Raw genomic sequence first — 11,638 nt, 5'->3', positions numbered from 1 at the left:
CAATTTTTGGAACATAGATTCTAGTTTTGTCAGGTGTAGATTGCAATGGCTCTACAATGGGGTTTTTTTACCTTCCCACACACATAATAGTGTTTTCACCTTCCCCCCCCCCCCACCCAAAAAAAAAAACCTTTTCCCTTCTTTTCTTAAAATTCTTTCAGAAATTGTTCTGTAACAGTTATTGTTCTATTCTATATGGAGGCTCTTGGAATTTGAAAATCAATCACGAGAAGCAAACTGAAAACATTTAACTTGTATGTAACATTCTGGCTCATTAACCGACCTGAGTGACTAAAATAAAAAAATTACAATAGGAAATAAGTTTCTCACAGCCAACCACAATAGTGAAATAATATAAAATGATATAAGATATGTATTTCTGATGACTCCTTACACACATAACCAATGTGGTCTGATTATTCATTAAAATGTATGACACCAAGGTCAGTAAGTAGTTTCGTAACAAATAAAAACATAAATTGAACATATTTTGCCACTTTAATAGTGTTATAATAGTGCAATACAATATTATAATCTCATCTCAAGTGCAAGGTTACATTTTACGTTAGGAAAAGTGTGTTCCAAATGTGAAAAATAACCTAATTCATGAAGAAAGTGGAATTTAGATTTGTGTTCATTGTTTTACTATAAATTTCTTCTGTGAATGGACAATTTTTCTCTCTGGTGGTATTCATATAATTAACTTGAATGTCACACTAAATAAATTTCTTATATGGTGCATAAAATATATCTGATTTATAATAAATAACTGCAATAATTCTTGGTAATTTGTATAAATGTTGGGATTAAACATATATACAAATACATGTATATAGATGTATAATATCATACATAATTCATATTATAAATAAATACCTATATTCAAAGTGCTCAACATTATAAATAATGACTATATGTACACATTACATAAATATAAGAAATTGTGGTATAACAAAAGCAATAACACACACATAAAAAATAATCATGTGCAAAAATATTGCTCATTATAGGTGAACGGAATGTTTCAAATTAATACTAGTAAATGCTAATCCAATTTTTCTTGCAGTCTCTTCCTGAACAAGACTGGTAACAGTGAAAGAGCTGCAAATACTGCAAGAAGAATAACTGATGTTGAAGATACAGCATCTGTAGATGATGTCAGCTGCTGCAGTGTTGTTCCCGCTTGAATAGTAACAAACGATGGTGGAGCTACACCTGGGAGAAAAAAAAGCAAAAAATTATTTCTGTTATTAACTACTATTATGATCATAACACACTTCTTTGGAATTTATTACCATTACCAAATCACATCATTAGAATCTCCCTGCTGCATCAAATCTTTATCATGAGGAACTAGTGTTTGCATTGAACAGTGAGAAGTGCCAAATATTTGAGGCAACCAAAATGTCATGACTAGGGCTTGGATTTTTATTACATCACAATTTTTTTTTGACAAGTCATATTTTGGACATTTTTGAGCTATTTGTCAGTTTCGTAATTTTCAATCGATAGATAATTTTTTTTATCACTGAAAAAATTTTAATCTGTAGGAATTTTTTTCAGAGATATAGCATGAACTTACAACAAATTTTTATCTTTCGTTTCTGGAAAAAAACTTTTGCAGTTATTGTAGCTACTTCTTTGTTCTTGGAGGGGGAATCCTCTTGCTATGTATCTGAAAAGAAACTCTGACTAGCTAAGCACGTGCGTAAGATCTTTTCACTTAGATGCTAAAAAATCTTCACATTCAGTACATTTTCATGATACCTAAATGCAAATTTTTGTTAGGAGGGGCAAATATGGTTTTGCCATCGCTCCCTGCCACTTCAAATCTCCAAGGCTCTTGCTCAGTGTTCAGATTAAAAAGTTACAGAATTTTTTCCAGGACTTTGGGAAGAATATTTCAAGTACCCATGCTGCTGTGTGGTCTTGTGTCAGGAGTTTGCTTCATGAACATCTAAGTTTGAATCTCACTGGTGGTGGTTAGATGAAGTTGGTATTCTGCTGTTTTCTAGCTTCATGCACAAATGTGAGTCTCCTCCATTAAGAAAGCCTACCAACAGTTCCTACAACTAGGGAGAAAAACCAAAATTGGCACAGGGCAAGTACTCGTTTTCATGCCTCCCCCTCCTCATAAGTTTGAATGAATACAATGAAGAAAACTGGGAGCTCTTTCTCATCCAGCACCTGGGGCACCAGATCCAGTGTCTTCTACTCTAGTAGTGGCCTACTTATTTAACTATATAAATATTAAAGCATTACAACTTCACTCAAAATTCCAAATACACAGATAGTAGCACTAACTTCATGTACAACCCTGGACACACATGCAGGCGGTTAGGTATAGTAGGTATCAGTTAGGTGTAGACACTAGAAAAAACACTTACCTCTGGGTGGGGGGTAAAACGGTAGTAAATCACCTAATGATGATAGAAGGGACAGATGATTACCACTATCATATTGTGTAAATATATTAAAAGTTGTGCGCTGTGCAAAATAAGGACCAATAGTACCAATGTATTTTGTTCTGTTAAACATGTTAAAAGTTCCAGCACAAAACTGATTTAAATGTGCAATTCAACTTGAAAAACAATCAACGATATTGCAGAAACTAGATGTCTGCTTTATGACAAGCCTTCAAATATTGCACCATATGGTAATTTTTATCCCTATGGTAATTGATCAAAAAACCTTTCTAAAGTAGTTTTTTCAAATATTTCTTAGGAAAAACAAAAATGGTATTTTTTTAAATGTTTGAAACATGAATCCATAAAATTTAGTGTGATTCTAGAACATACTAAAGAACAGTTATTGTGTATAAGGTAGGCATGAATCAGAATTTGGTGAGAGAATTTTAATTAAAAAGGTAAATTGAATTTTTTGTTTATTTTAACTTAATAAGATAAGAAGCAATAACTGAAAAAGAAAAGATGAAATAAAGGTAAAATTATAAGGTCATATTTTTATGTTTTTTAGGTCATAAATGCTTTCATATTTTTCAATCATAAAAATGAAAGCCCTAGTTATGACAGTAACTCAATTTTTCAGTTTTATTTAGAGAATCAAACTTTCACATCTGAACTTATATTGTAATATGTTCAATATAGATTTTAAAAAAGTATTGATTAAATCAATTTACTCACCAACAAAAGTTCCAAAAATAAAAGGAAATGCTGGAACACCAATAACAGGCGATGTAACATTTATGAACCAATTTGGAAGGATAGGAGTTATTCGCAGGAATATGATATAATTTAATAGATTTGACTTATGTTTGTTCACCTTAAAAGAGGAGATATAAAATATATATATATAATTTTTTGATAAATAGCAAATTTGATTTAATAAAAATTTATGAGCATTGAAACTACACAAATCAGTGGAACCATCTAATATTTATAAATAATACATACAAAGCTGCTGATTTCATACAAAACTTACAAAATATATTTAAATATATATATATACATATATATAAAGATTTATCAAAATGTATAAGTACAGTGATACCTTGACTAAACAATTTTTTTGCCGATGGGAAATTTTCAGATTTTTCTGACTGCTATCAAATGTTTTAGTGGACGTGCAAATTATACCACACAGCTACATTGTGGGCTGAATTTTCTTGTCAAGGAGCTTGTCATTTTTAGAATTACTGTCATTTGAGCTCAATGAATTTATTTATGTCCACCACATCAACTTCCCAGAAACACCTTCATTTTTCAAAAAAAAGTTTCTGAGCCATTTCATGTAAAATCCTTGTACATCCTCGATTTATTGAACTTGTGTAATTCATGCTCACTTCCACCTTTTTATTGCAGTAGAATTCTATTTTCAGTTTCATGTTTTCACTCTGTTCTAGAAATCCTTCCCAGACACAACTTTTTTCACTGGAAAGGATATACACCACACAAAATAAAACAATCAGTAAATTTTAAACTTATGGGAAAAATCCCAATTAACATAATTTCTTAAAATTTAGTTTGATGTGCTTGAATTTACACAGATATTTTTTGCTGAATACCTAAGCATTATTCAGCCAAATATCGAATAGCAGCCGAATATTTGTCCCATTTCTATTTTCTAACTGTATGTATGAGACCGGAATATGCTGTGACATCCAGAAGGAATTAAATAATTTCCATAGAAACCCACTTAAAATATAGTTTTGGCTAACAAAAGGGATTTCAGAACAATATAGCTTATTTTCATTAGATAAAGTTTTCATCTTTATGCATTGTAGATTCTCAAAAATCAGTGTAGTTTCACATTACATATCATGCTCTGATCCAATAAAACTGTCCTTAATAATTACTATATGAGCAATGATTGTGATTTTATGACTGAATTTTTTAAATTTTCATTTTGTACAGAAAATCATGCAATTCAAAATCATGCAACTCAGGGTAGCGTAAGTCTGAGGTGTTACTGTACATAGTATTTCACTGTATACAAGAAAAATATACACAGATTATAATGCATTCAAATGAGATTATGCCAATTGTCTCAACAATCAGCAACCCTGTTGGGCAGTTTGCCTGTTGTGGCCTTGTATTTATTTATAACAAACAAAGACTATACGAGGCATTGCAAATATGAAGAAAAAACTCAAAAAAAGCTGATTTTGAGAGACCTCCCTGTACATCAAAACGCCTTTTAAAGTATCCTAGTACATCAAAATATTTTCAGACAACTGTCAGTCTTCATGAAAAAAGTCATAGTGAATTAAAGTAATCCTAGGTTTATTAACATTAATTTTAAAATACTTCATTTTTTTCCCTAGAAATTCTTAAGACAAGGCTAACTGCTGTGATTTTTTTTATAATGAACAACATCATATTTCATTCCAAATATGTCTGGAATACTTCTATTTCACAAGACAGGGTAAGCATAAAGACGACTTTTGTGACATTTCATTTTTGCTATATCTTTTTTTCCAAAAAAAAAAAAATTCAGTTTTGTGAAATTCTTTTATAAGTGGGAAAAGAATATCCCCCATTACTATGAATCAAATCCCTAAAATACACCACAGTTATTTCAAATAAAAATATTTTCTACAGTATCATTAGCGAAGCTCTACTGCGCTATCAAGCAAACCTATGCACAAAAATAAACCTCACAAAATTAACAAGAAAAATTGAATTTTTAGTGCTACATTTTTCAAGAGATGTACATAATACAGTAAAACGCCCATAGAATAACACTCATTGAAGCGGAGAAACATATTATTATAAAGCAGATATCGTTATAACTACAAAAAGTGCAATAGGACCAGACAGTGATAGTATGTGGGTTATTATTGTTATATAGAGGGTATCGTTATATTGGATTTTTTCACTGACTCATAAGAAGCTATAAAAATGAGTTAGTTCTAAAACTGTATAGGGTTTAAAATTTGAAACAGATTTTTCTGTACTTACATGATGGGACCATACAGCTGCTTTTTGTGGAAAAAATTTGATAACAACTCTTCTTCCAAGATGGAACGACAACAAGTAACAAAGAGAAGCCCCAATAGCTGAACACTAAGAAAAAAATAAAATGATTAGTTTAAAAAAAAGCACAATACATTGATGCATGAGATCAGTTTCAAAGAATCTGATTCCTGATGGTGGTAGTTTCACAATATTAGTTTCTCTAATAGTAGTATTTGTTTTCAAAAAAGAGCAGGAATGAGAATGCTTTTCACAAGTTAGATTTTTGGTTAATACCATAAAGCAGTGTTTCTTAAAGTGTGCGTCACAGCTTCTAAGGGGCATCACTAACTTTTGTCAAGGGTATTGAAGTGAGCTGGAGATATTCATTTGTGTGCTTATTTATGCTTTGACATAGTTCTTTTATGTTAAAATATGTACTAAACTACTCTGGGAGCCACGGACAAATCATGAATTTGGCAAGAGAGCCGCTAACGACAAAAGTTTGAGAACCACTTCCATAAAGAATAGTCTAGAAACCTCTACCCTAAAGAATGTATACATTATCAGATTTCTCAGTTTTTCAAGATGTTATTGTTGATATTATGAAATTCTTCAAATGTCTGAAAAAGATGAATTTTTTTTAGTATGCAATGAAAAAAATGTTGCTGATTCGACAGAATCAGTACTAAGCCTAATGAATAAAAAGTTTTATATATTTCTGGATAATCTAATTAATTTTATATGTATCACCTTCAATAACTATAACAGGCCAACAGACAAGTAGATCTTCTTCACTCTTGAATTCTGTGATGAAATGTTTTAGCAATATCAGTTCTGATGAATTGCAAAATTCTAGCTGCTGCAATAAAATAAGGGTTTACAAAAAACGCTCAAATGCTTCATTGTTGCTAACTTGTTTTCTAATTGTCATCATCGTCATCAGCAGCAAATTTCTCCTGGCACAATAATTTTCTTAGAATTAACTAAAAATGTTATTGCTAAAGACAATGGCATAGATTAAAGAGTTTCGATTAATCGAGGTTTCACTGTATAATTTAAAAGCTATGTAAAAAAGTTTGAAACATCATTAGTCTATTAGTGACTAGTTACATTTTCTAAATGAAGCATGGATTAATATCATAATTTTGAATACGGAAAAATGCAACCTTGCAAAATGCAAATTGCAGCAAAATTTTGAATGCAACCTGTATAAAAAAAATTTAATGTTTATGTATTCTTGCAAGAAAATATAGATACACACAAGCACACTGAACGAGGATAAATACAAATACTTACAGTACAGACTAAGAAAAGTGCTAGTGGAAATGGAAACAGAAAACCTGACAAGAAGCTCAGGAATATTGATCCTGGAATGGCAAATGATTGTAAACTGAATGGAGTAAAGGCCAATAACAGAAAACCTGTTGATTCATGAGTACTCAATATTAAATTTTTTCAATATACAGTCGATCCCCCTTATAACGGTTTCCCGCTTAGTACGACTTATTTTCATGGTCTCAACTCTAAAAAATTCTCGTTAATATATTTCCCATTTAAAACATTTCCCCGCTTACGTTTTTCAATGATGATTTTTTGAAAAACCTTATAAGCAGGACCGACTGTATATTTAAATTTCATGTAATTTTGAAAGAAAAATAAAAAGTTATGAAAAGTAATGTGATTTGCTTCACAAGATGTTTTAGCTCAGAATCAAAGATATGATTTAATGAGAAAATTAATGTGGATATAAATGGCCATACATGCCAAAGTTATGCTAATAAAGCATGGTAGAATGAATATCTATGAAAATCAACCTCTTACTCTAATTGGAATCACTACCCTTCACACTTTTGATGAATTACAAGTTCCAGATACAAAATTTCTTATGATTCTTATGTTTTTCTTGAATACTCAGAACTAGATTTAACCAATTTTGAACAATTGTGATTTTTAGTGAAAAGGAAAAACAATAAAAAAGGATACAATATATAAGTCAGAAAAAATGCACTCAAAACATTGTAGAAGTACTTGTCCTTATATCGAGATAGGACTCTTCCTAGATTTTTGGCATCATCAATATCCCGAGGTAATTTTATGAATTGTTTTTCATTTCTAAAAAAAGAAAAACAATAATTATCGAAATGCAAGAAGATAGATGCATATATTTGACGCCACACATATTATCTTGTTAATTAATATTTCATCATATGCACAGGTTATGCACAACTGTAATAGCATGATCAGAAGGTGGGTCCTTCACACACTATTCATATTTATCAGGGAACTTAACTTGCTTGGTTTTGCTTATACACATTTAATCATTGTTTACACTACTACAGGGGTGCTCAGGTAAATTTTCTTCAGATAAGGGGTACAATATCAGGGTTTTCAGCAAAATCTGGTTGAACAGCAACCATGACCAAAATTAAAACATTTACTCTACCTTTCCTGACCAAAACTCCAGAAGGAAGAAATATAATTCAAAATCTTAACCTTCCGATTTTCTTGGTTTTGGTTTCTTCCCTTTACTAAATTTTCTCTTGACTTCAATCAAGTATATGGATATTTCCCTGACTTTTGCCAAATATTTCACACTTCCCCCCTCAACATGTTTTTATTTTCCTTGACTTTCCATGTCCCAAAGAAACCCTGAATGCACAGACAAGTGGACTTATGTTTCCATGCTGAAAATCAAAACTTCCTTGTTACATTCATTCAACTCAGTTGTAACTCAATATCTTTAAATTAACAACAATTTATTTGTAACTTAAGTACATGCATTATGCAATTAAATTTTATCATTTTCTAACATGATGCATTTTTATTTCAACTGCTAATTTAGCAAATGAATGAATATAACTTTTCATCCTGTTCAAATATGAAATTTTCTTGGGAAACTAAATTTCATGGTTTTTTTTTTTAAAATTTTCATATAGTTATTATATAGTTTTACAGCTATTTTCATATAGGCTATAACTAGGATTTTTGTGAGATGGCGCTCCCATCACTGTACAAGTTGATGATTCTTGTTCCCACCTAAAATTTGCAGCTTCCCTAAATTTTGGCCCACGAGGCAGTTGTCTGCCCCTTTTGCCCATCACAGGGTCATAATAAAGAGCATTAACTAAACATGAATTCAATATACTAACTACAATAACCTAAATAGCCTAAACAAATGACTGGATAAAATATCACTCATAAAGACATACAAGAAAAATTAAGAAAAAAAAACTTACGCTTCTAATTTTGGGAAACTGAGGTAAACAAGAGATAAGCTAATGACTGATAATGAGAAAATTCCGAGGAGAAGGAAAACTGCTCGCCTTGTACTCCGAATTGGATGGTCTTGAATAACCTCTACAAAATGAGACAAAAATAATTTTATTCTTCCTGAATATAAAAACTAAAACACAAATTTATGACAGAATAACTATAAAATCTATGAATGAATAACAATTGAACCAACAGAATTTCAAAATATAGGCAGATAACATATAAAATAAGACTTTATGAATAGCAGATGGCATTTTACATTTTCAGAAATTTGGCAGCAGTACAACGTTGTCTGCGGTTTCAAAAGTGATGTGAATGCTTGAATCCAGAAATTACTCCAGTAAAGATAGATTCAAGTGAAAGATCTCTGCTACTGTTGCACAATGTATTTGTGAGTTTTAGCATCTGTTAGGGATTATTAGTAATATGACATCAAAGTAGAAGATATCAATGAAAACTCTGGAAAATGTGTGTTGTTCTCGCTGACACAGGTAAACAAAATTTCACTTTTTTCGTGTTTCTTAGTATTTTCCTCACTGATTCCGAATCTGCTTTCAGAATTTGTTTGTCAGGCATAGTTTTTGAGTAACACTCGTTTAAAATTTTGAAAAACGTATATTTTTCGCATTTGCTTACAACTTATAATAGCTTAAATTCTAATATTAATGACAATTCAAAAGGTATTTTCACATGATTTTCTTCTGTATTTTGCAGCAGGAATATCTCTTTTTAATGTACAACAGTAATCGGCCAGCATGTTTGGGCTCCACTTGCATTGATAACGCGATTCCATGATGGATATGTCCTGGTGGAATCGCTCATCATGCTAAATCGTTAAGGTCAGCCTGGCTCAATATGTGTGGTTCTGAGAAACTTCTGTGAAGTCTGGATCATTCTCATCATCAGGCATACCCTCCGCCTTAACATGAGCATAGCCGGCCTAATGACTGAGATGAGGTCAACACCAGATGAATGGAACTATTCTTGGTCTTCGGATCATCCCAGAACCTTAGTCACATTGTGGAAGCTCTCCCACAAAAAGTTGCGGAAACCCTTCGATATGAAGTAACACTTGTGGAAAAAGAAAATTAGCATTATCTACTGTTCTACACCAGTTGGTAGAGTGGCTGCTATCAAATAAAAATTGGCGCAAGCAAAAAACATTGTCAGTTCAGGACACGGACAATTTGACAAATAACAAAAATTACTTTCGTTTGTACCCAATAGGCTTTTTTTTTTTTCAAGTCTTGTATAAGATCTTTTATCAAACTTTTAAAGTGTAATTCTGACCCAAGAATGTTGTTTTTGTCATTAGTTTGTAAGAATTTTTTCGTTCTGACAGCCATAGTATAATTCCTTTTTAGCAGATTGTTGCTGACTTTTTTCTTCGACGAGAAGAACGTCTGAAAGCATAACTGTTTCACTCTTGTTGACTTGTCATGCTTTCGGATGTTTTTCTCGAAAAAGAAAAAAAATGCCAACGCATTGTCAAAAGGGGATTATACTACAGCTGTTCAGTCAAATTTCTGTTAGAAGGGAGTGGGGTGGTGGACCTCTTCATTGTTGCAAGTTAATGATTTTGTAACAGATTTTTTTGTTTCCACTCCCTCAAGATCTCCACCCTGGGCAACTGTCTCTCCCCAGTTCCCAGTCTTACATTGATGTCACTGATATAATCATGCAAAAATTTTCCTTGTGATTTCATAAGTATTGCTTTTTTGTTCTTCATTTTTCAAGGATGGATACAGGGTGTAGTAGACATAGGTGTATTTACAGGTTTGTCTGTGAGCTAATTTTGCCGCCTTTCTCTCATTCTAGCTTAATTTTCTTGACCACTTATTCCTCAAAATATGAGAGGATACAATTCTTGTAATAATAATTCCTGTAAATATGCATGTGTCCTATAATTCCTGTAATATGTCCAAGTCCTTCTTTTGGCTGCTCACGTGTTTGCACACTCTTTTGGTCACTCTGATTTTCTCACACTCTATAGATCATTATTTTAGCTATTCACATACTTGCACACGCTTTGCATAACTCTTTTGTTCATTCACATGCTTGCACACACTTTATGCTTATTTCACTCCTTTTGTTATTCACATGCTTGCCCATGCTCTAGGTCACTCTTTTGTAGGCCCGCTATTAGGCTAAAACAATCCGGGCCTGGGAAGAAAAAAAAACCTACATCTATTTAACATATTTCTTAGAAATTTTGGCAAAATAAGAGGAAGGACAAATCACTCCTTTTCAAGGGGGCTTCCGAGAAGGTACGCTACGGCCCTGTTCTTTTGCTCAATCACGTGAGTGCGCACTTTTCTGTTAACTCACATGCTTGCAAACTTTCTAGGGAACTCACTGACCTAATCTTTCGCTCTCTGCGCAGAGGTGGATTCATGGTTATAAAATTTTGTCACCTTTTCCTATTGTGTAACAACTTTCTTAGCCACTCATTCCTAAAACTTGCCGCCCTAGGCTAAAAGCCCCCACTCCACCCTCTGGCAGTGGAGATGATGAGAAACAAACATGTAAAACATGCAACAAGAAGGGCATTCATGTAAAACATGCAACAAGAAGGGCATTCATGTAAAACATGCAACAAGAAGGGCATTCATGTTAAACATGCTCTTCGTAACTCGGTGTATTGGTATGATTTCTACTCGAAATTGTAACATCGACATTATTTATGACGCAGAATAGACGCGGGAATCGTTAAGATCAAATCATATTGCAATTCAGTTCGTTGCTAAAAATTAATTAATAACCCAACATTAAAGGAAGGAATTATTCAATTGTATATAATTATAGGATCCCGCTTACCAACATTATCACTGACCACAGATTGGTATTTAACATTCGAAGTTTGTGTTTTTACGGACATTTCAAAGCGAACTCAAGGAAAGGTTGCAACATAAATAAATATTATGAAACGGACGTCTACAAGTTCAGCT

At 32.3% G+C, this 11,638-nt stretch overlaps 1 protein-coding gene across 1 annotated transcript; it reads right to left on the bottom strand.

Moving 5' to 3' along the window:
- Positions 1–355: 355 nt before the first annotated feature.
- stas (Transmembrane protein stas) lies at positions 356–11,638 on the bottom strand. The gene is made up of 7 exons (XM_089236658.1): positions 11,508–11,638; positions 8,654–8,774; positions 7,401–7,529; positions 6,714–6,807; positions 5,421–5,525; positions 3,144–3,282; positions 356–1,215 (listed from the first exon to the last, which is right to left on the bottom strand). Exons 1-7 carry the CDS (start codon positions 11,566–11,568, stop codon positions 1,046–1,048), a joined length of 819 nt encoding a protein of 272 aa, XP_089092784.1. The 5' UTR covers positions 11,569–11,638; the 3' UTR covers positions 356–1,045.

Source organism: Pholcus phalangioides, unplaced genomic scaffold (assembly GCF_987345545.1).
Source record: "Pholcus phalangioides strain wild (caught in Gottingen) unplaced genomic scaffold, Ppha-v1.0 ptg000009l_1, whole genome shotgun sequence".
Lineage (NCBI taxonomy): Eukaryota > Metazoa > Arthropoda > Arachnida > Araneae > Pholcidae > Pholcus > Pholcus phalangioides.
This window is presented reverse-complemented; position numbering and strand designations above follow the sequence as displayed.

Bases quoted from the DNA above. Each gene is read 5' to 3' on its own strand.
- stas (XM_089236658.1), bottom strand. From the start codon at position 11,568: ATGTCCGTAAAAACACAAACTTCGAATGTTAAATACCAATCTGTGGTC. The intron at 7,530-8,653 runs GTAAGTTTTTTT...TTCTTTTTTTAG, and splicing joins AGTTTCCCAAAATTAGAAGC to AAATGAAAAACAATTCATAA. The intron at 3,283-5,420 runs GTAAGTACAGAA...TCCTCTTTTAAG, and splicing joins CAGCTGTATGGTCCCATCAT to GTGAACAAACATAAGTCAAA.